At 38.3% G+C, this 25,453-nt stretch overlaps 2 protein-coding genes and 1 pseudogene across 5 annotated transcripts in view; 2 read left to right on the top strand and 1 right to left on the bottom strand.

Annotated features, from left to right (window-relative positions):
* Positions 1-12,159, bottom strand: part of L2HGDH (L-2-hydroxyglutarate dehydrogenase) — a 106,806-nt gene extending 94,647 nt beyond the window's left edge. For all 3 annotated transcript variants that reach the window (XM_037832770.1, XM_037832772.1, XM_037832771.1), the window contains exons 1-3: positions 11,963-12,159; positions 7,182-7,297; positions 6,333-6,484 (exon numbers count right to left, since the gene is read on the bottom strand). In XM_037832770.1, coding sequence (XP_037688698.1) covers positions 6,333-6,484; positions 7,182-7,297; positions 11,963-12,120 — 426 coding nt within the window. In that variant the 5' untranslated portion in view covers positions 12,121-12,159. The remainder of the gene's footprint in view (positions 1-6,332; positions 6,485-7,181; positions 7,298-11,962) is intronic.
* Positions 673-966, top strand: LOC119531479 (annotated as a pseudogene).
* Positions 12,160-12,271: 112 nt separating the features above from the next.
* On the top strand, positions 12,272-25,181 carry DMAC2L (distal membrane arm assembly complex 2 like). Of its 2 annotated transcripts, none has more exons than XM_037832768.1 (5): positions 12,272-12,347; positions 20,440-20,557; positions 21,908-22,116; positions 23,195-23,366; positions 25,065-25,181. In XM_037832768.1, exons 2-5 carry the CDS (start codon positions 20,448-20,450, stop codon positions 25,177-25,179), a joined length of 606 nt encoding a protein of 201 aa, XP_037688696.1. In that variant the 5' UTR covers positions 12,272-12,347; positions 20,440-20,447; the 3' UTR covers positions 25,180-25,181. The 2 variants fall into 2 exon arrangements, with proteins under 2 accessions (XP_037688696.1, XP_037688697.1); XM_037832769.1 differs by lacking the exon at positions 12,272-12,347 and adding an exon at positions 12,353-12,488.
* Positions 25,182-25,453: the final 272 nt, after the last annotated feature.

The following is a 25,453-nucleotide window of genomic DNA, read 5'->3' as shown; positions in this document are numbered from 1 at the left end:
TATGTCACCAGAAGGAAAGTTGGAGGTTAAAAGATGGGAATGTATAAAACAGTGAATCTTGTGGTGGGCAATCTCCATGATTAACTGTACAAATATTAGAAATCTCTCTTCTGAACTAGAACAAATGTATCACACTATAACTAGAAGTTAATAATAGAGGAATATAAAGGGAAAAATATATACCTATTGCAAACTATACACTACAGTTTGTAGTATTTTAACATTCTTTCATCAATAGTAACAAATGTACTGTACCAATACTATGAATCAATAATGGAAGGGGGGTGGTTAGGGGTATGGGAGGATTTAAGTTTTCTTTTTTTGTCTTTCTTTTCTGGAGTAATGAAAATGTTCTAAAAATTGAAAAAAAAAATTGTGATGGACGCACAGCTGTATGATGGTACCGTGGGCAACTGACTGTGCACTTTGGATCTTTGGATAATTGTACAGTATGTGAACAATCAATAAAATAAAATTAAAAAAAACTTCTATGTTAAAAACAGCAAATTCAGTATCTATAACACTGTAGCAAAAAAGAAAGGAAACATAAAAACACACAAAGAAATAAAGAAAAAAACTACTGGGGTTTTTTTTTGGCCCAAGTGCCCCAGCCTCAGGCTTAATTTTCCAAATCCCCTCCCCTCTCCCGGGCCCCAAGCAACAGACCATTCATCAAGGGTTTTGTATCTGCAGCCCAAAAGTTTTTTTACCCAAGATGATGAATGTCGACATGGATGGTGTTGATGCCGAAAATCAGGTAGAACTGGAGGAAAAAACATGACTTATTAATCAAGTGTTGTTGGAACTCCAACACAAACTAGAAGATCTCTCGGCAAGAGTAGACGCAGTTAAGGAAGAAAATCTGAAGCTAAAATCAGAAAACCAAGTTCTTGGACAATACATAGAAAACCCATGTCAGCTTCTAGTGTTTTTCAAACAACTGACACAAAAAGCAAAAGAAAGTAAGGGATTGATAACCATTCTGTTTTATGGAATTGCTGATTTTTTTTTCCTTTAAAATTTGAATTGAGTCCAAAAGTTACAGTACCTTTGTTTGTGACTTCATTGAATATTTATGAAGATAATGGCAGAGCTAGGCAAAAATGAAGAGCTCTAAAAGTGTAACTGGAGACTTCATGAGTTTGCATATTATCTTAGTCTATGAAAACGTGTAAATGTATTGATTGTAGAGACTTTATAATTAGAATTGCCTATATTTACGAAAACTTGAAAATGAGTGCTTTATCAAATTTTCTTTGATTTATAAGTTTAGCACTATCTTTTATTATAGGCTTCATAAAAGACGATACAAGAAAATAACTACCATGTTGTAAAAAAGTGAACAAAATCATGTACTGAGTGCACGGCTTTATGTACCCTGCCCACCGTCTTGTGCCTCTTTTCTATTTGCCTCTTCCTTCCCATTTCCCTTCCCCTAAGGAAAAGCAGTTGGTTCCACATTTGTAAAAGTAATTTTAATAATTAATCATTTATGAAAATAACCCGAACTCTTTGTTGAACTTAACCAAAATAAGACAGTTTCTCAGCCAGGACCTGTCATTTGTTATATTTAGTAACAAGACAGGACTATCAGTTCCTATTTGAGAAACTGAAAACTGAGACTATAAAAATGATGATTGTTCACTGAAACTGTGAATTTTCAAACTGGGAAGATTTGTTGTACAAAACTTCCTTCTGCACAAAATGACCACTTGGAGCTCTGGTTGTGTGTGTGTATGCGTGTGTGTTTAAAATAGAAAATCTCAGGAAACATAGAAATAGAATGGAAAAAGTACTTGATAAACAGTAACTAACTACAAATGCTTTCACTCCAGATTTGTGTCATCCCTGACATAGATTAGGTCTTTTGGGGACTATATATGAAAGCGGATTAAGTCTGACTAACTTTATGTAAGCCACAGCTGGAAGAGAACAGCTACAAAGTGTTTGGTCTCTTAAGGTTTATTTATGGTGCCCAGAAGATCAAGTTCGCAAAAACTCTTAAGAGTATATTGTACCAGAATAATGAATAAAATGGGAGGGTTTTACATTTGTACTAATTGCTTGTTTTTCTCAATATTTTATCTCACCAGTTCTTGAATTTTCTGTAAATCCAACTACTTGATTTGCAGAATTCTGGGCATCCTTTTACTAAAGAGTTTTGTTTTGTTTTGTTTTTGGTAAAGGAATTTTGCAAAAGTAATGTTAAAATGCTATTTATAATAGGAAGACAGATCCACTAATATAGCTTGTGGTTTTAGATTTGGGCCACTTTTAATCATGAAATAATAATCTTATATTTGTATTGGTGCAAGTAAAATTCAATAAATGATTTTAGCTGTATGAATATATAATAGTTGTACTGAAAACATTTTACATTCCTTTTGTGACTAATTTACAAACGTTTGAAAATTGTATTGCAATTCTGCTTTGCTGTTTAATAAAAAGCCATTTCAGAGATTAAAAAAAAGCAACAAACAAACTAATGGGATGCAGTAAAGGCAGTGCTGAGAGGGAAAGTTATAGTTCTAACTGCTTACATTAAAAAAGAAGAAAGATCTCAAATAGGAGTCCCAACCTCACAACTGGAAGATCTAGAAAAAGAAGAGCAAACTAAACCCAAAGCAAGAAGGGAGGAAATAAAGATTAGAGCAGAGATAAATTAAATAGTGAATTTTAAAAAAACCATAAAGAGAATCAATAAAACCAAAAGTTAGCTCATTGTAAAGATCAATAAAATAAACAAACTTTAGCTAGACCAACAAAGAAAAAAAGAGAGAATACAAATAACTAAAATCAGAAAAGAAAGGGGGGACAATACTATTGACCCCATAGAAATAAAAAGGATTATAAAAAGACACTATGAACAACTGTACACCAACAAATTAGATAACCTGGATGAAAGGACAAATTCCTAGAAATACACAAACTACTTACACTGACTCAAGGAGAAACAGAAAATTTCAATAGAGCAATAGATTGACTTAGTCATCAAAAACCTCCAAACTGAGAAAAGCCCAGGACCAGATGGTTTCATCGGTAAATTATACTAAACATTCTAAGAGTTACCACCAATCCTGCTCAAACTCTTCCCAAAAATGGAAGAGGAGAGAACACTCCCTTACTCATTCTATGAGGCCAACATCACCCTGATACCAAAGCCAGATAAATATAATACAAGAAAAGAAAATTACAGACCAATAACCCTCATGAATATAGATGCAAAAATACTCAACAAAATAATAGCAAACAGAGCCCAACAGCACATTAAAAGAATTATATACCATGATCAAGTGGGATTTATCCACGATAGGCAAGGGTGATTCAACATAAAAAAAAAATCTATTAACGTAATACTCCATATTAGTAAAACAAAGGAAAAAACCCACATGATCATCTCAATTAATGCAGAAAAGTCATTTGACAAAATCCAGCACCCCTCTTTGATAAAAACACTTAGGAAACTAGGAATAGAAGGGAACTTCTTCAACATGATGAAGGGCATACATTAAAAACCCCAGGGCTAACATCATACTCAATGGTGAAAGACTGATAGCTTTTCCTCTAAGATCAGGAACAAGACAAAAAGTGGCAGGGTACAAGATCAACACACAACATCTGAAGAAGAAATTAAGAAAAAAACAATTCATTTACAATAGAATCAAATAGCTAGGAATAAATTTAATCAAGGATGTAAAGGACTTATTCACAGAAAACTATAAAACATTATTGAAAGAAATTAAAGAAGACCTAAATAAATGGAAGGACATTTCACATTCATGGACTGGAAGACAAAAATATTAAGATGTCAATTATACCAAAGCAATTTACAGATTCAAAGCAATCCCCAACAAAATTCCAACAGCCTTCTTTGCAGAAATGAAAGAGCCAATCACCAAATTCATATGGAAGTATACAACACAAAGAGTGATTCCTAATGTAAACTATGGACTATAGTTCATAATAATATTCTCTCACAATTTGTAACAAAGTTATCAGACTAATGCAAAATGTTAATAATGGGGGCAAGTATATGATTTTCTGCATGATCAATTTCTCTTTAAAAATAAAACTAAAAAATAATACAAATCATATGGAAACATAAGGGTCGCCAAAAAGCTAAAGCCGTCTTGAAGAAGAAGAACGAAGTTGGAGAACTCACACTTCCTGATTTTAAAACTTATTACAAAGATAGAGTAATCAAAACAGTGTGATTCTGGAACAAGGACAGATATATAGACAAATGCAATTGAACTGAAAGTTTGGAAATCAACCCTCATAACTTTGGCCAGCTGAACTTTGACAAGCATGCCAAGTTCACTCAGTGGGGAAAGAATAGTAAAATGGTACTGGTGAACTGGATAACCACAGGCAAAAGAATGAAAGTGGATCCCTACCTCACACCATATACAAAAATCAACTAATAATGGATCAAACACCTAAATATATGTACTAAAACTATAAAATTTGTAGAGGAAACATTGTGGTTTCTTCTTGTGTTAAGCAGCAGTTTCTCATACTTTACACCCAAAGCATGAGCAACAAAAGTGAAAATAGATAAAAGAGACTTCATCAAAATTAAAACACATTTGGGCCTCAAAGGACAATATCAAGAAAGTGAAATGAAAACCTACAGAATGGGGGAGAATATTTGCAAATCAAATATACAAATGGCCAATAAGCACAAGAAAAGACAGAAGCTCAACATCATTAGTCAGTAGGGAAATAAAAATGAAAACCACAATGAGATACCATTTACATCCATAAGAATGGCTAGAATTAAAAAGACCATAACAGTTAACTGTTAGGTTGTGGAAATATGGAATCTTCAGTCATTGCTGGGGGAATGCAAAATGTTGCAGCCACTTTGAAAAAAACTTTGGAAAACTTCCTCAAAAGGAGGAATCATAAAGCTACCATGACCCAGCAATTCCACTCCTAGACATATACTCAAGAGAAATGAAAACATATGTCCACAGAAAAACTTGTATGCAAATATTCATAGCAGCATTATTTATAATAACCAAAAAGTGGAACAACCCAAATGTCCATCAACTGATGAATACATGAATAAAATGTAATTGTGTCTATATAATAGAACATTATTCAGTCCTAAAAAGGAACAATGTACTTATTCTTGCTACAGCATGGCTGAATCTTGAAAACATTATGTAAAGTGAAAAAAAGCCAGTCACCCTGGGGAAGAATTTGGATCTGACATAGTAGGATTGAGAACATCTTCTTGACCAAAAGGGGGATGCAAAATGAGATGAAATAAAGTTTCAGTGGCTGAGAGATTCCAAATGGAGTCGACAGGTCACTCTGGTGGGCATTCTTATGCACTATACAGATAACCCTTTTTAGGTTTTAATGCATTGGAATAGCTAGAAGTAAATACCTGAAACTATCAAACTGCAACCCAGTAGCCTTGACTCTTGAAAACGACTGTATAGCAATATAGCTTACACGGAGTGACAGTGTGATTGTGAAATCCTTAAGGATCATACTTCCTTTATCCAGTGTATGGATGGATAAGTAAAAAAATGGAGACAAAAAACTAAACGAAAATTAAGGTGGGGGGGTTGGGTGTTCTTCTTTACTTTTATTTTTTATCCTTATTTTCACTTTTTCTGGTGCAAGGAAAATGTTCAAAAAATAGATTGGGGTGATGAATGCACAACTATGTGATGGTACTATGAACAACTGACTGTATACCTTGGATGACTGTATGGTATGTGAATGTATCTCAATAAATTGAATTAAAAATTATTAAGAAAAACAAATGATAGTTCATATATTTAGAGTGGAAAAAAGCTCAAGTCACAAATTAAAATAAACAAAATGAAACCTAAAAAAAAAAAAAAGTCAGTCACAAAAGACCACACATTGCACGAGTCCATTTACATGAAATATCCAAAATACGGAAATCCATAGAAACAGAAAGTAGATTAGGGGTTGCCAGGGGTTGGAGGGAGGGAAGAATGGCAAGTGACCGCTAATGAGTATGGGGTTTCTTTTTTGGGGTGAGGAAAAGGAAATGTTCTAAAATTAGGTAGTGGTGATGGTTGCCCAACTAAAAAACTGAACTGTATACTTTAAAAGAGTGAATTATACAGTACATAAATTGTATCTTGATAAAACTATTATTTTAAAAAAAATTATGTGGATTTAGTCATACAATCATTTTTTAAAATGTTATTCCCTAATATTAGATTTTACAAATTATATAGATACAAAAGAAGAAAAGCCCAGTATTTTTTTAAAATTCAATATCAAACATCACTAAGAAAATCTAGTTATAAATAAATCAAGGCCCAAGTAAAATGTCATACCTTGCCACATTGCTTGTAGGAAATTCCCTTTCTGTTACAGTACTCATAGATGAGGGCTCCGCCTTTTACACATAATTTAGCTTTCAAAGATTCAGGTTTATAATAAACTCCACTATGTATAACACCACTGTTATGTCCAGTCTGGTGAATAGCTACAAAACATGAGAAACTGGGTAAGAGAAAGTACAGCACTTATACAAAACCTAAGAAGTAGGGAACAAATTTATATTTGAAACTATTAGAAACCATATCATTTAAAATTCTGCCTGAACTTGTTCTGAGAGAGCTGGTAACTTCTTATAGCAGCAGTCCCAGTGTCTGTGTCACCTACCCCGTGACACCCAACCCTTCTCTGATTTCAGTTACTACTTTGTTGCACAGACTTACCTCTCCAGACCACTTCAAGGGACCACTACCACTCTACATTGTACACCAGAGCCTTTTCTAATGTATTTACGTGTATGAAGGTGGGGGCTTCAATCTCTATGGGCAATCATCAGCCAAATGGGACAGATGCTGATGGATAATTGAGCACAATTCTGGGAAACATCACATAGCTCCTCAGAAGTCCCACTAGAATCAAACCCACAATGGTAACCTGGATAATGCACCCTTTATGTTACTTTTCTTCCTCCTCTGTTGTATTCTCCCTACTCCCTCAGACCTGCCTCCTGGAATAACCTCTCAAATAAATCACCTACACCCAAGTCCCTGTCTGAGACTGTTTCCAGGAGACCCAAACAAAAATATTCAGCAAAATGAAATAATCAGCAAAATGAAAGATGAGGAAATGACAAAATGAGCAGGCGCTCAGGTAAGCCTGAAGAACACCACTGATAACATACATACCTAAATCTTTCTCCTTTTCTAGAACACCAATGGAAAGGGCTGGATGTTGCAGGATGAGTGCTCTGGCTGAGGCAAGCCCCACGATTCCGCCACCAATAATGACTACATCAAAAGAGCTTTAAGAGAAAGTCAGTCACCTTTAAAGTAATGCATGTTTACAGTTGACATCACCAAGCTTCACAGGCATAATTTTCATCATCAATGTGCAATTACGCTATTAATTTGTAATTGTTAAAAGCAAATATTTATTAAACTTGGTACTATTTGGCTTCACACTCATGAACAAACCTGTAAAAGTTGCATATATTGCTGGTCAGAAGTATAACCAGGTACACCCTACTGGCAGGCCAGGTGGCTGGTGGCCTGAGCCACTCAGCTCTTCATTCTGGGCTGGTGTTTTAGTTTCCTTGGCTGCTCAAGCAAATATCATGCAATCGGTTGGCATAAACATGGGGATTTATTAGGTTATGGTTTTGAGGCCAGGAAAAAGTTTAAAGCGAGTCCAAATAAAGGCAATGCTTTCTTCCAGAAGATTGGCATTCTGGGGCTGGCTGCTGGTGATCTTTGGTCCTGAGCTCTTCTGTCCTGTGGCAATGCATATGGCCACCTCTCTTGGTCTCTCCCTTCTCTTCTGGGTTCCACTAACTTTCAGCTTCTCACTTTCCATAGCTTTTTCTCTTTCTGTCTGACTTTCATTCTGCTGATAAAGGACTCCAATAATAGGATTAAGACCCATCCTGATTGGGGTGGACCACACCTTAACTGAAGTAACCTCATCAAACCTCATCAAAAAGTCCTACTTACAATGGATGCACACCCACAGGAATGGATTAAGTTTAAGAACATGTTTTCCTGGGGTACATCTAGCTCTAAACCATGACAGCTGGTTACATCAGTAACTCCTTTGTGTTAAGCATCACACTCTTCTCTACAGCTTTTTTATTTAAAATTCAAGTATTCTTGAGTATAGTAACAATTAAGATCCGAATACCCTAAATTTGTGTATGTGTGTGTGTTTCTTTTCTGTTGAGAGGGAAATAGCCAGTGAGATCATTAAACCTGAGGGAAATAAGTGGCCCAGAAATTGGTGCAGAACCACAGTTTCAGCCATGACAAACATTACATAACCATTCAAAAAATTACAAAGGGCATTTAAAGTCCATCTAACTTCGCAATGAGAAGCTTAAAAGATTCCCTTTAGCACTGACCTCGTCATGGTCAACAACTCTACGTTTTATAGCACCACAAGTGTGAGGAAATTTCAGTCCAGGGCCTTCCTTTGAAATGTGATCTGAGGTTTTACTTTCAAAATCATTAGCAGAAGCACATCAATATTGCAGAAGCACATCAATTATTACATTTGTTACCATTTCTGAGGCTACGTCTGGAACCAGAAGCAGCTACTAGGTAATGTAGGGACCAAGCCACATGTGCTTCATAAATCAAAACCTGGATGTTAATTAATCTGGGGGCCATAAGTGCATAAAGTTCACTCCCTGTGTATAAGCCTCAAAACCTGGACCGGGAAAGACTTGAGATGGTGCTCAACAGGCGGCTGTCACTTGCAGCACTTTTAGACAGTTGGATGAAATGGTTACCAAGGTGTGTGTGTGTGTGTGTGTGTGTGTGATAGTCAACAATGCCCACATTTAAGAAGAAAAGGTGTAAAAAGAGCAGCCCAGGTAAAATGAGATTCTGAGTCCGTGCCTAAAGTGGTTATCAGTAAACGCTTCCAGTGGTCAATTAAGAACTAATGGTGTAGTCCAAGGGCATGTGGAAGTACAAGGCTTTAAACAGTTTTGTTAAAAAACAAACAAACAAACAAAAACACATAAATTTTACTAGATCAAATGTAAAGTACTCATATGCCACTATCGTTACTTACACTGATGTACATCCATTCACCAATTACACAACTTTTATAATACACAGATCTTTTAAAAACCCTGACTTATAAGAATTCCAACAGTGTTTAAAATAGGCTTTCTATTTTCCAAAAATCTCCAGAATCTACGACTAAGGTAGGGATTCAAAACATTTACAAATACTTAAGATACTGGTATGTTTATGACTTAACCATATGTCATGTACTTTTCTTTTTTGTCTATGAAGGTGACATCTATATCAACCAATAAACTCAATCTCCTATAAGAACCAATGGAAAGAAGGTGTGTGTGTGCACACAGGGAAGGGAGGCTAGAACTACAATAATGGATGACTGCTGGAGGACAGTCACAGGCCCAGTTAATCATGGAGGCTGAAGGGAGCATCTTCCTCTGCAATTCAATCTCAAATCAACACCAATGAGGAGTTTAACAAATAATTTTCTTTTTTTAAGCTTTTTATTACAGAAAAGTGTGAATATACACAAAAGTAGACAGACTAGTACAATGAACCCCCAAATACCCATCACCTCACTTCAACAGTTATCAATTCATGGCTAATTTTCTTCTATACCCACATGCTTCACCCCTCCTTTATTATTTTGATGCAAATCCCCAAATCACATTATTTCATCTATAAATATTTCAATATGTTATCACTAAAAGGTCTCTTCAAACACATACACAACCATAATGCTGCTATCATAACAACAAAAAATAATGAATTTTTTATAGCACCAAATATTTACTACAAAACTTTCAGAAGAAAACAAAGGAGACAATCTTTGGGACTTAGGGCAAAGTGAAGAGTTGATACAAAAAGCATAAATCCCTAAAAGAAATATTTGATAAATTGGATTTCATCAAAACTAAAAACTTCTGTTCTGCAAAAGACCCCATTAAGAGGATGAAAAGAGAACCAACATATTGGGAGAAAATACTTGCAAACCACATATGTGACAAAGGACTCATATCTAGAATATATACAGAAGTCTCAAAACAACAATCCATTAAAAAATGGTTAAAAGATATGAATAGATATTTTACCAAAGAGGATATATGGACGGCAAATAAGCACATGAAAAGATGTTCAACATCATTAGCCATTAGGGAAATGCAAATTAAGAAATCACAATGATACATCATCACATACTATCAGAATGGCTAAAATAAAAAAGTGATGACATTAAACGCTAGAGGGGTTGAGGAGAAATTGGATCACTCATCCATTGTTGATGGGAATGTAAAACAGTACAGCCCCTCTGGAAAAGAATATGGCAGTGTCATAAAATATTAAACATGTACTTACTACATGACTCAGCAATTGGACTCTTAGGACATCTACCCCAGAGAAATGAAAACATATTCACACAAAAACCTATATATGAGTTTCATAGCAGCTTTATTCATAACAGTAAAAAAATAGAAACAACCCAAATGTCCTTCAATGAGTGAATAAACTATGATACATCCATATCATGGAATACTATTCAGTAATAAAAAGGAATGCTCTATTGATACATGCAACAACTTTGATGGATTTCAAGGGCATTATGCTGAATGAAAAGTTACATACTGGGTGATGCCACTTATATAACATTCTCAAAATGACAAAACTATGGAGAGCAAGAACATTAGTGGTTGCTAAGCTTCAGGGAAGATGGAGAAGTGGAGTGTGAATACAAAGGGTAATATTTTTGTGGTGCAGAACATTTCTGTATCTTAATTGTGGGAGTAGTTTAACAAATCTACACATAAGATTAAATTGCACAGAACTACACACACACACACACACACACACACACACACACACACGAGTGAATGTAAAACTGGTGAAATCTGACAGGTCTGTGAATTGTACCATTATCAATTCCCTGGTTTTCATATTGTTGTATAGTTAGAAAAGGTGTTAGCATTGGGGGAAACCAGTGAAAGGTACACTGAATTCTGTAATTTTGCAAATTCCTGTGGATTTACAATTATTTCAAAATGAAAAGTAAAAACAAAACCTTCACTAACCCTACATCTCTTCCCCTAAGAAAAGCTTTGCAAAATAATTGTTTACATATTCCACAATCAACCACAAACCTTGTAACTACTATTCCACTCTAATGTCCCTCCAATCCACTAACACACAGCAGCCAGTCAACTGTTGAAAAATCGACATTCAAACTCTTTCTTAAAACCCTTTAAAACCTTCCCATGGCTCTTAGTACAAAATCCAATGTCTGGTAAAAACACAATAAAAACTCTGCCGGATGTCATCCCTCTCAGGCCTCATTCCGCACCATCTCCAGTCCACTAAAGCTCCAGCCACACTCCTATTGCCCACTTCTAATCCTTGAACTAGCCAAGAGATTTCCAGCCTTAGAGCCTTCGCACAAACTGTTCCCTCTACAGAGGGCAGAGACAGTGGTTTCAAACGTGACCTCCAAACTTCAAATCACAGGACAATGAATTCTGCAAGCTTTGGTTTAGCAAATGAGCTGCTTCTCACAGGGCAACTCCAGAAACTTACTGATTTAAGACTGGTTCCAGATCTCCGAAGAAACATAGTGCACTAGGTCATTTAATTCTCAAAAAGATCCACCTAGAGACAGCCTAGGATCCTAATCCCAAATGGGCCCTTAAACAGGTTAAATAACCAGCCTCGAGTTGACTTGTAAGTGGAGGAGCTGTCTTCAAATCCAGAACTACTCTTGACCTTTATACTCAAGGCTGCCTCTCCTATCCTATTCTTTTCCGCTGGCACACAAATACAGGGAATGAACCTCCAAAGGACCCCGATCTTCTCTCATTCCCGAGAGAGGGAAGTACAAGCTGTGGCATCGGTCCGGCACAAGCCACCTAAGAGAACAGAAGCAGCATGGTGGCGGGGGCGGGCCAGCGGCCACTCACCTGGTGCTGGCACTACAGCCACAGCGGGAACTTACACTTAACGGCCAGGACCTCCCCCGAGCCTGCCCGCAAGCCCCAGGGAAGCCCTCGGAGAAGCCCCCACGGGCCCGCCCGCAAGCGCCACTCAAGTGGCGCAGCCTGGGCAGCACCGCCTGCATCCCCTCCCCTCCTTCAGCCACTACTGGCGACCACGTGAGCCTCGGTCTCCCCGAGTCTAGGCGTGCATTAGCCCCGCCCCCAGGCCGAGGCCAATGAGGCGCCCGCCTTTGCCACACGTGGGAGCGGCCACTGGCGGCCAATGGAAGGGCGCGCGGCTGAGGTCGAAGGGCAAGTTGCCGCCGCCGTAGACGTGGGGGACGTTCGCTCGTTCCCTCCCTCTGACGCTGTGAGTAGAAGAGCTAGGCTCCGGCGGAGCAGGCCTAGGGTTGGGTTACGCTGTGCGGTGTTCCCTGCTCCGTCGCTGGGCTGACGAATACGTGGCCAGCCAAGTTGCCCGTCTTTGACCTTCACCGCCGGGCAGCCTTAGGTCCGCGGAACAAAGTCCGGGCGTGATTATAGTGAAAAGTCCTGTTTGGGCGGGCCCAGCGGTCTCCTTTCGTCCCTCTGCTGGGCACCTGCGTCTCCAACCCAGCCCCCTCCGGAGGTTACCCACTGGGGCGCTCACTCCAGCGGGGTACTCACCGTACCCCCTCTGGAGGGTACCCACCGTGGGGCGTCTCCTCTCTGGCCCTAGCTTGGAATGGTGGGGCTTCTTCGTCAAGGCAACGCCTGACAGCCTGCAATCTTCTGAGCTTTTATTGGGGCTCCTGGTGGTGGTCATTCATTTATTCGTCCTGTAAATATCTCCTGTTCTGTACTCAGCTGGGCGCTGGAGTACTAGCAGAACCAGACAGCCTGGCCTCTACCATCTTTTGAATTTGGGTCCTTTTTTAAGTGTTGGACTGAGATAAAGTTTAAGATACGTTGAGTAGACCTGGGGCTAGCGACTTAACTATGCTGTACGTATCACTTCATCCCTGGTTCCTTATCTGTAAAATGAGAGAGGTGGGCTAAGTGATCTCAAAAAGACCTGACTTTGTAAAATTACATGGTTCTGTACTACTGCCCCAGTTGTTTAACTCTAACCCTTAACTTTTGTCTGTGCTTGAGGGAAGTTTTTAATTTTTAAGGTCAGGACAGCTGAACAGAACAAAAACAGATTGATATACACATACTTCAGAGGGATATATTGCAGGCCCGGTTTCAAACCACCTAGTAAAGTGAATCACATGAATTTTTTGGTTTCCTGGTGCATATAAAAGTTATGTTTATGCTATACTGTAGTCTATTAAGTATGCAATAGCATTGTATCTGCTGTATATATTAAATATACTTATTAAACATGCTTTATTACTAAAAACTGTTCATCATCTGAACCTTCAGTGAATTACAGTCTTTACTAGTGGAAGTTCTTGCCTGAGGTTGATGGCTGCTGACTGATCAAGGTGGTGGTTGCATAAGTTTGGAGTGTGGCTATAGCCATTTCTTAAAATAAGACAATAGTGAAGTTTGCTGTATAGGATGCTTTCAGGAGAGATTTCTCTGTAGCATACAATGCTGTTTGGTAGCATCCTATCCACGGTAGAACTTCTTTTGAAATTGGAATCAGTACTCTCAAACCCTGCTGTTGCTGTATCGACTAAGTTTGTTGTCATTTCAGCAATGTTCACACCGTCTTCACTGGGAGTAGTTTCCATCTCAAAAAATCATTGTCGTTGCTGATCCACAAGAAGCAACTCCTCATCTGTTAAAGTTTTATCATGAGATTACAGCAATTCAGCCACATCTGCAGGCTCCACTTCTAATTCTAGTTCTCATCCTATTTCCACCACATCTACAGTTACCTCTTCCACTGAAATCTTGAATTCCTCACAGTCATTCATAAGGGTTGGAATCAACTTCTTCCAAACTCCTGTTCATGTTGACATGTTGACTGCCTCCCATGAATCACGAATCTTCTCAGTGGCATCTAGAATTCTGAATCCTTTCCAGAAGGCTTTCAATTTACCTTACCCATATCCATTGGAGGAATCACTATCTATGGAGTCTATAGCCTTAAACACAATGTGCTTCTTCTATAAGAAGACTTGAAATTCAAATGACTCCTTGATCCAGGGCTGCAGAATGGATATTGTGTTAATAGGCTTGAAAACAACATTCATCTTATTGTACAACTCCAGTAGGTTCACAGGTGACCAGGTACATTGTCAATGAGCAATAATATTTTGAAAGGAATCTTTTTTTCCTGAGCAGTGAGTCTCAACAGTGGGCTTAAAGTAGTAAACATGTTGTAAACATGTGCTGCGTTCCAGGCTTTGTTGTTCCATTTATAGGGCATTGACAGAACAGATTTAGCCTAATTCTTAAGGGCCCTAGGATTTTTGGAATGGTAAATGAGCATTAGCTTCAATTTAAAGTCACCAGCTGCCTTAGCCCCTAATAAGAGAGTCAACCTGTCCTTTGAAGATTTGAAGACAGGCATTGACTTCTCTGTGGCTATGAAAGTACTAGATGAGATCTTTTTCCAATAGAAGCCACTTTCATCAATGATCTTAGCTAGATCCTCTGGATAACTTGCTGCAGCTTCTACATCAGCATTTGCTGCTTCTCCTTGTATTTTAATGTTATGGAGACAGCTTCTTTCCTTAAACCTCGTGAACTAACCTCTGCTTTTCAAACTTTTCTTCTGCAGCTTCTTTATCTCTCAGCCTTCATAGAATTGAAGAGAATTAGGGCTTTGCTCTGGATCGGTCTTTGACTTAAGGGAATGTTGTGGCTGGTTAGATCTATCCAGACCACTAAAACTTTCTCCATATCAGCAATAAGGTGGTTTGGCTTTCTTATCATTTGTCTCTTCACTGGAGTAATACTTATCATTTCCTTCAAGAACTTTTCCTTTGCATTCACAACTTGGCTAACTGGTGCAGGAGGCCTACCTTTCAGCCCTTTTCAGCTTTCAACATGCCTTCCTTACTAAGGTTAATAATTTCTAGCTTTTAAAGTGAGAGACATTCAACTCTTCCTTTCACTTGAACACTTAGAGGCCATCTTAGGGTTAGTAATTTGCCCAATTTCAGTATTGTTGTGTCTCAGAGAATCGGGAGGCCCAAGGAAAGGGAGAGAGATAGGAACGGCTGGCTGGTGGAACAGTCAGAACACACACAACATTTATCAAGTAAATTTGCCATCTTATTTGGGCACGATTTGTGGTGCCAGAAAACTACAATAGTAGTATCAAAGATCACTGATCGCAAATCACTGTAACAGATTTAATAGTAATAAAAAAGTTTGAAATAATGTGAGAATTACCAAAAACACGACACAGAGACATGAAGTGAGCGTATGCTGTTGGAAAAATGACAGATAGACTTGCTCAATGCAGGGTTGCCAGAAACCTTCAACTTATGAAAAACAATATCTGCAAAGCGCAATAAAGTGAGGTATGCCTGTAACAGTATTGCTAGAAAGACTCTACTTGTCCATTTGAATCTTGGTTCCACTCATTAGCAAGATGACTTGAGGAAGTTGTTCCACCTCTTTTCCTTAGCCCCTCTTCTGTGAACTAGGGGTAATAGCAGTGTCTCCCTCACAGGGATACTGACCAGATTACATGAGATAAGACTTTTTAGGTGTTTAGCACAGTGAAGTCCTTGGTAAATGATGGCCTTTGTTATTTCTAAATGGTTCTACACTTGGACTATTGTTGACTTTTGCTTTATTTATGAAAACACAATGTAGAAAGCTACCTGCTTGTTCTGTCACAAATGAAAAAACAGTTACTTTTAAAATTAAACTTATTTTGAGACAGTTGTAGATTCACCCATTCTCCCCCAATGATAACATCATGCTTTAGTACAATATCACAGTCAGGATATTGACATTGATACAATCTTCTGATCTTATTTAGATTTCTCAAGTTTTACTTGTACTGGCCAGTGTATTTAATTCTTTACAATTTTTTTATATGTGTAAGTTTGTGTCTCCACCACCACAGTAAGATACAGCACAGTTCCAAAACTACAGGGATTCTGGGGGTTGGCCTTTTATAAAGCATACCCACCTCCCTCCCTCTGAGGGCCCCTCCCCAGTCCTAGCAACCACTAATCTGTCTTTCCTTTCTAAAATGTTTTCATGTCAAGATGTTATATAAATGGAATCAAACAGTATATAACCTTTTGGAATTGGCTTTTGTTTACTTGAATAATTCTCTGGAGAGTCATCCTGGTGGTTGAGTAGTATTTCCTATTGAGGAGGTACAATTTTACTATTCCCCCATTGAAGGACATCTGGGTTGTTTCTGGGGCTTGACTGTTGGGAGTAAAACCATTGTTCGTTCATGTACAGGTTTTTGTGTGAATGTAAACTTTTATTTCCCTAGGATAAATGCCCAGAAGTGCAGCATTGTTTGGTCATATGTTCAGTGCATGCTTAGTTTTGTAAGAAAGTGCCATACACTTTTTCCAGAGTGGCTGCAGCATTTTACAATCCCACCAATGATGTATGAGTTATCCAATTTCCCCTCATCCTCTCCAGCATTTGGTATTGTCACTATTTTTTATTTTAACCTTTCTGATAAGTGTGCAGTGGAGATGGTTATTTGCAGAGAATGTAGTTGATTTGTTGCTAGGCCGACTATAGAATTATGCATCTTGAAGGGCTATAGTCAGACTTTCATGGGCCACTTGGGCCCATGTTAGTGGCTTTCTTCATTACTATGTGATTTGGGGCATACGTTTCTTAGTTTACCAAGGGTGAAAAAGCTCACAATATACATGCTCTTTTTATAAAATTGTCTCTGCTTTACTGCCACTCCCTCTACTCCCTATCCATCCCAATCCCATTTGGAAAAACAACTCTCTCATTCTGATGCCACTGCATCCCTCTCTCCACATTTTACCATCATCATAAACTAGTACTCTAGTTCAGTCTTTTTTGACAGCCACCAAATTTAAATGGTACCTGGTTTATCTTTGACCATCACTCTAAATAACCAGCCTAAGTATTTACATCTAATATGTAAAATCGGGACTTCTACTTTAAAAAATTGATTATTTTTATGCAAACAGGAAAACTCTGAATCAAACCTACTCAGAAAACACTGTATGATATCCTATTTTCAGTAACACATCAGAGATATGGCCTCAAAGTCACATAATTGCAACTTTCAGAAACATCTGTTACAAAACTTGTGGATCTAAGCCATGTTCTTACAGTAAGAAGGTTTTGTTGTGGGTTTTTTTTCCCTCCAACAATGTTAATTCTTAGATTATTTATCACAGTAGTCAACTGGTAGCTTTATTTCACAACTTGCTTTTAACTCTTCCAATTCATTCAAGCTAAATTCACTAACTTGCCACTAGAGGGCTCCTGCTTCCCTATAGAAAGCAGGCCCAGGGGTAGCTGCTTGGATTCAAGTAAGAATAATTCCAAAAATCAACTAGCAAAGTAGCAGTTGAGAATGTAAAAACTCACCTATTTATTTTTTTCCTTTATTGACAAATAGAAATTTAACTTTCATGTTTAAATTAGTTTAAATAGATTAGTGATTTTTAGAGATCACAGCTGAAGTAAATTTGGCCTTTCCAAACAGAATTGTAAGATAGGCCATAATCAATCAAGTAATAGTACTTCAGATTTCACAGACTATTCTACTTTACCTGCCTAATAACAGTTCCTCTGGTTTTACCTCTCTTCATGGACATATTTTAACCACTGAAGACTATTAATTAACAAATATTTATTAATCCCTTGCTTTGGGGGATGGCACTGTTCACTGCTGAGAAAAATGGAAATGAATAAAATGTGATCCTTGTTTTTCCTTTTACTCTGCATACTTTTCAGTTTTCTTCCCAATTGGAAAGTCTTGATCATCCTTCAAGATCCATCTCAAAAGTTACCTCCAATGTGACGTTTTTCCCTTTGTCCCGTCTGCAGGTCCTCATTGCACTTATTCATACCCCTTAGATACCATGTTGCATTGTTATTTATCTGTCTTCTTCATTAGGTTATACATTCTATGAGGACATTTGAAACCATGTCTTTCTCTCCTTCATTGTTTTATTTTTTTGCTTTACCTTTGCAACTCCTGCACTAATGTAGCAGACATTCAATAAATATTTATTGAGTGAGTGAGTGAATGAATGAATGAGTGGTGATGGCCTTTGACTGAGGTTTTGGGGATGGATAAGATTTCCACAGACAGGACTGAGGGAGAAGGTAAGAAGAGAACAGCACAGGTAGGAGGAAAGCTCAGACTTGTTAATGAGATTAGCAATGACTGGAGTTATTAGAGGTGGGCACAAGTGGAGAGAGTGTTAGCAAAAAGCTGGATAGGGTTGAGAATATCAGAGGAGGTAGCAGGGGGAGGGTCTTGCAGTAGTGAAGGGGAGTGATGGTGGAAAAGGGATGAAGAGGGTAATGGGTGATCCTAGGGTTCTGTCCTCAGGTCTCATCTCTTATTTTTCTATAACCTCAGCATCCTTAAGTCATTTCCTCAGCTCTAAGGCAGCTACCACTCATCATGGCCTCTTTCTAATTCTCTTCTCTCTCCTGAGTTCTGGAACCATCCAATAATTTAATAAAGAGTCTTAGAATGGCAAGAGAGAGAACTGGGATCAAGTTTTAGCCCTGCCACTAATTAGCCATGAAAGTTGGGCAAGTCCCTTTAAACAAATGCATTTATTAATACCCCATCTTTTTTCCAGAAAGGATTTAGGGTGTTGGTAAGTTACTTAATATCAGGGCTTCAGTTTCCCCATTTCTACACCATGAGAGGATTGGTCTAGGTCACTTCCAGCTCTTACGTTTTGTGTCTCTGATTCCAACGACTTGGTCATCTCCAACACTTCACATTCAGAATATAAAAACATGAACCCACAACTCTGCCCTCCTGGACTTGATTTTGTTAATGGTATCACTATCCTACCAGTGGTCTAGGACCAAACCCTTTGTTTTATCTTCAACTCTTCAGACTTTTGCCCCTACACCTCACTTACTGAGTCATATGGTACATATGGTAACTAACTCTGAAATGTCACTCCCATGCTCACCCCACTCTGCCCCTTTTGTTTGGCTACATGTAGTTCAAGCCCTTGTTGGTCGTTTGCCCTATTCTGTTAACCCCTGGTCCTAACACTACTATCTGAATAACAGTCCTGAAGTGTAGTTCTAACAATGTCAATGCTGTTTTAATCTTAGTGATTCCCAACTCCTTGCAGAATATAGTCCAAATTCCCTGGCTGAGCATGTGAGACCTTTCATGACCTGACTGTGCAAATCACTGAGCTCTCTTTTCATGCTACAACATGCCTTAAATGTTCCCACCTCAGCTCATAACCTGAAATACCCTTTCTCAGCATCTTTGTGTGCTAAAATCCTCTCTATCCTTATTTGTAACACTTTTGAGGCATTTATCAGGTTCTGTCATTTACTTTGACTACTCAATAACTTGTCTTAGCCCACTCCTTCCTGTACTAGATTGTCAGCTCCTCAAAGGCAGAGACTAAGTTTCACTTACCTTTGTTCCCCTACCCACCCACCCCCGTACACACACCTGACACATGAGTAGAGAACCATGAATTGAGATAAATCAGATTGAGACCCAGTTCAATAATCTGAGCAAATCATGGTCATAGATTTTTCCAGCTGGAAACAATCTGAGCAAATCATCTAATTTTACAAATGAGAAAACCAAGGATCAGAGAGGTAAAGTTACTTGCCCAGTCTTTCCCAGCTGCCCTTGCACAGTTCTTTGTACTGTTCCAATGACACTACTCATAGCTTAGTCATTAGGTGTGTTTTCATGTCTCATCTCCTTCCTGGATATAAGCATCTTAAGATCTAGACTATGGTTTGTTTATATCTGGATCACGGCAGAGCTGAGCAAAGTGCATGTTCACAGTAGGTGTTCATAAAATATTTGCTAAATTGAAATGATGTTTAGAGATCAGCTAAGGGTATTAGAGATTGGAAAGAATTCATTTGCTGTGGCCTTCTGTGACCATGGCATGCAGCTTTGTGGCAGGCAGGAGAGATGGAAAAGCTCAAGAATGTTCCCTAAGTGATTTTAGTTTGTCATTCTGATACTAGAAATGTAGTTTGGGAGTGGAGCTAGTTTCAGCAAATTTGTAGTTGCATTGCCTGAATGGACACAAGGTGGCAAACTGCAGACAGACTCCAATTGAGAGTTGAACAATGAAACTTAATGTAAGTCTGGAAGGAAACTTAGAGACCATCCAGTCCAACTCCTCATTTTGACAGCCAGAGAAACTGAGAACGAGAGACAGGACCTGACTTGCTCAATAATTGCTGAATGACAAGTGAGTCATCAGCTTTATCAGCACAAAAGCATTGACTGAAGATATGAAGTAAGTTACTATATGTATGGGACTCTGATTGTCAGCTGATGATCTAATATAAGTGCTATTTTGTGTGTCTAGATCAAGTGATGCTGTTTGGAAAAATTTCCCAGCAGTTGGGCGGCTTAAACTTAAAGAAACTCCCATGGTCATGTGACTCCAGATACTTCTGGGGCTGGTTGAATGCTGTGTTTAATAAGTAAGTTACTCTAACTAAAGTGAAGAAATGTGGGTATTATTACAGCTAGATGAATTCCCAATAGCTAGTTTAGTTATTTCTTGTATTTCAAATGTTTTTGAAACAATATATGCAGTATGCTCCTAATCTTGTTTAAAAACAAATACAACATACACACAAACATGGAAACAAGACTAGAAAAATTGATTCTAAAGTAATAGCTGTGGCTCTTTGGGTTGCAAGATTTCAGTGATTTTTCTTTTCTTATTTGACCTTTTTGATGTTTTTCAAGTTGTACACAATGAACATTTGTTACATTTAAAATCAGAAAATATCAATAAATGTAATTTTAAGATACTTTATTCTATGGCTTCTTAAGGAATGTAGGTAGCCAACTCAGGTTTTTTAAAAAGCAGCAGGTGACATGCTGAGGAGTATCTGAGACTGATGAAACTAACCTCGTTGCTTAGTATAGCATTATGACCACTAACCAGAGAAAAAGGCATGTGTGGAAATTAAAAAATATCATTTGATGAGATTAATTTGAACATAGTTTCAAAATTATTCCCTTTTAAATCCTTAGTCATTAAGCATAAAAGATAACCAATTGTCCTTCATTCAATACACAGTTACTGAGAGCCTCCTGATGTCAAGCAGTGTGCTACATAGGAATCAATGAGGACTCATGCCTCCCTGATAATCTTATATAAAAATAATATACCTTGATAAAGTTCACTTGGAAACAAAAACAAAAAAAGTAGCAGATAGAGTTACAGTATGTTCTTTTTTGCCTGGATCTCACTATCATACTTATCTCTCTCCTCAGTCATTTGAAATGAAATGTTGTTCCTGCTCTGTATTTATGTTGGAAAACATAGTTAAGAAGCTAATGATTATAGTAAAAGCGAATCTAGGGGGAAGTTGGGACAGGCTAGGACAGGGAGAGGGGAGAGAAGAGCCTGTGAAGGAGCCCTTGAGCAAGGATGGTTAATCAAGTTCGGGAGGCCCAGGAGGGCCTGTCCAGCACAAACCCCCTGCCTGGGGGCTACCTGCTTACAGGAAACACCCCATGCCAGCCTACCCACCCAAATGCACTGTCTGCCACCAGGCACCACCCTGGAGAGAAGAGAGAAGGGAGGGTAGGAGAAGGAGCTCTGAACAAAGAAGGGGAAGGGGGAGTAAGTAAAGCTAATCTATGAAAGCAAATGGCCCCACATTGCCGTTTTCTTGGGACAGTGCCCACATGTCGGCTTAAACTTAAAGATGTCCTCTCACATGTGTATCTAATAAATTTTCTACCTGCTTACTCTTAAAAAAAGAAAGAAAGAAAGAAAGAAAAAAGCAAATCTGCTTTTGTTCTGTTGCCAACAGAGTGGATCATGAGCGCATCAGGGCCGTTGGCCCCGACAGGGCGGCCTCTGAGTGGCTGCTGCGCTGTGGGGCGATGGTGCGATACCAGGGCCAGGAGAAGTGGCAGAAGGACTACAACCACCTCCCAACAGGCCCTCTGGATAAATACAAGATTCAAGCGATTGATGCCACCCACTCTTGTATCATGAGCATTGGATTTGATCACATGGGTAACTACCCTACCATTTTACTTATGTGAAATACAGGTGCCCTCCAGTGACCATTTTTTTGGAGTTGACTCACTATCATATTCTTTTTTGACCACTTCAGTACACTCCAGTTTATTTATTCCTGTGTTTGGTATTTATTTTCAAATTAAATAGAGGTTACAAACACTTTCCTCTCCTTCCTCTCTTCATGTATTAGTTTTCTAGGACTGCTATAATAGTGCCACAAACTGGGTGGCTTAAAACAACAGAAATGTGTTCTCTCACATTTCTGCAAGCTGGACATCTGAAATCAAGGTGTCAGGAGGGCTATGCTCCCTCTGGAGCCTCTGAGAGGGAATTTGTTCCATGCCTCTCTCCTAACTTTGAGTGGTTGCTGGCAATCCTTGGCATTTCTTGACTTGCAAATATGTCACTCCAATCTCTGCCTCTGTTGTCAAATGGCATTCTCCCCTCTCTCTGTGTCTGTGTCTCTGTTCACATGGCCTTCTTGTAAGGATACCAGTCATTGGATTTAGGGTCTACTCTAACCCAGTGTGACCTTATTTTCACTTGATTATATCTGAAAAAAAAAAACAAAAAACAAAACAAAAAAAATCCTATTTCCAAATAAGGTCACATTCATAGGTCCTGGGGCCTAAGACTTCAGCATATCTTTTTTGGGGGGCACAGTTCAACCCACAACACTTTTCTAAGCTTGTCTATGCATGCCTTTAGTCTGTAGTTTGACTTCAAATTCAAGGCCTTTGATATCTTTGCCAAACTTCTGCCACTGAGAAACCCTCAATAATGTAGAAATAATTATATGCATACAGCTTCCCCTTATTTGGGCATTTTTTTCCTCCAATGCATGAACATCTGATTGAAGAATGCTTTAATATGTAATGCATCAGCACAACTTCTACAGTGATTATTCTGTTCAGTTAATAGGGTAACCAATAGTACCAGTTTTCCTGGGACTGAGAGGTTTCCCAGGACAGGGAAGTTTCACTGCTAAAACAAGGACAGCCCCAGGCAAACCAAGACAGTTGGTCACCTTAATATTAAAGCAGATTCTTAAATTGCACTTTTCCCCCCACAGAGGGCCTACAGCATGTTCAAAAAATAAAGCTATGCAAGTGTCATTATATCGAGGATGAGTGTTTGGAGAGGCTTAGTCAAATTGAAAATTTACAAAGAAGCATGTTGGAAATGGAAATAATTTCCTGTGGGAATATCACAGACAAAGGCATCATTGCTTTGCATCACTTAAGGTAGGTGGTCAAAGCCAAAATGGAAACTGATGATGTTAAGATGAATAATCAGGATTTAAAACAATTCAGGGATGGTATCTTTATTTTTAGTTTTGAAAAGTATATGTTCTAGTTTGCTAATGCTGCAGAATGCAAAACACCAGAGATGGATAGGCTTTTATAAAACGGGGGTTTATTTCGCTACACAGTTACAGTCTTGAGGCCACAAAGCATCCAAGGTAACACCTCAGCAATCGGGTACCTTCACCGGAGGATGGCCAATAGCGTCCGGAAAACCTCTGCTAGCTAGGAAGGCAGCTGGCGTCTGCTCCAAAGCTCTGGCCTCAAAATGGCTTTCTCCCAGGATGTTCCTCTCTAGCAAGCTTGCTCCTCTTCAAAACATCACTCCTAGCTGCACTCAGTTCCCTCTCTTTGAGTCAGCTCATTTATATAGCTCCACTGATCAAGGCCCACCCTGAATGGGCGGGGCCACGCCTCTATGGGAACATCTCATCAAAATCATCACCCACAGCTGGGTGGGGCACATTCCAAGCAAATCTAACCAGCACCAAAATGTCTGCCCCACAAGACCACAAAGATAATGGCATTTGGGGGACACAATACATTCAAACCGGCACAGTATAATTTAAGAAAATGAATTAACTTTTATCTACATTTCTTCAAAATGGTTAAAATTATCAACCTGCATACATTAAGGTAATATTGTATTTTTTAGGGGCATGCTTTTATAAAAATTAAATCTACATAAAGCAACTAGCATGGTACCTGCCATAGTAGACACTCTATTAGCTGCTACTATTACTCTTCATCATTTAAAGAAATTTCCCCCATGTTCTTGGTATTCTTATGGCATCTGGTATATGCCCATCAGCATTTAACTCTATAATTAAGTTGCTTGAGACCAAAAACCTTGAAATATTCACCTTTCTGTACCTGGGGCCTAGGACACTGTCTGACTCTATACTGCATTTCAAAAGCAAGCATCCATTAGTCAGGAAGGTGTCCTTGGCCCACTTCTGCCACCAACCCAACCCACTGCAATAGCAATCACCCAATTCCAAATGCAAAAACAGATAATACTAATAAGGAATTTTTAATTCTCAAATTGCAGAATTCTGAGTCTTATCAGATTAATGGAGAATTTATGTTTGTTTAATCAAATTCCTGTTTCAGTGAGCCATTGTTTAGATTTTCAATCCTCAATGTGCTTCCGCTTTAATGTGTAACACACCTGCCAATAACCTCAATGTCACAGGAAGTTTGAGAAGTTTTAAACGTTAAAACCAGAAGTACTGGATTGTTTGTGTCTTACATTATTGAGGCTTCAAGGCTTCATCTTCTAATAGAAACGTGAGCTCCTTTAAGAACCTTCCTAATGTTTTCCTTTTTTGAATTAAGATTCAAATTTCATATTTCACATACACGGCAGTTCTTTGCCATAATCTACATATAGTATTTGGAAAGATTCACTGAGAAATATTGATGTAATTCAGAACAACTAAAGTTTCCAAAGCCTGGCTTAGTTCCTAGCATGAATTTCATTTAAGAATACTGTTCCAAAAGTCAGTTTGAAGATCCAGGGTAGCATAAATATATTCTGTGAGTAAACTTTCCTAAAAGTCAATAAATTAAGTTTATTTTTAATGCTATAAGAATAAGGCCAAATTGAAGTGAATTTTTTTTTCCCTCTATTTGCAGAAACCTTAAGTATTTGTTGTTACGTGATCTTCCTGGAGTAAGAGAAAAAGAAAAACTTGTTCAAATGTTTCAGACAACACTTCCTTCTCTGGAACTAAAATTGGACTTGAAGTAAAAGAAAAAAAGATAATCAGGTGTCTCATTTCAGTATAGAAATCATTTGAGATTGTTGACCTTAACAGAAACAAATATTATATAATCATCACAGAACAATAAAGATGTCATATCATGACACTTTCTAAGAAGAAAGGATATGCTGACTCAATTATAGACAGAAAATAAATATTCAGATGTGACTCACTAAAGTTACTAAGTTGGAAGTGAGACTTTATGTACATTAAATCATTTTAAGAAAAATGCAAAACAGGTAGCATTTTAATTCTAATATA

This window comes from Choloepus didactylus, chromosome 4, assembly GCF_015220235.1.
Source record: "Choloepus didactylus isolate mChoDid1 chromosome 4, mChoDid1.pri, whole genome shotgun sequence".
Classification (NCBI taxonomy): Eukaryota; Metazoa; Chordata; class Mammalia; order Pilosa; family Megalonychidae; genus Choloepus; species Choloepus didactylus.
The sequence above is the reverse complement of the archived record's forward strand: the minus strand, read 5'-3'. Positions and strand labels throughout refer to the sequence as shown.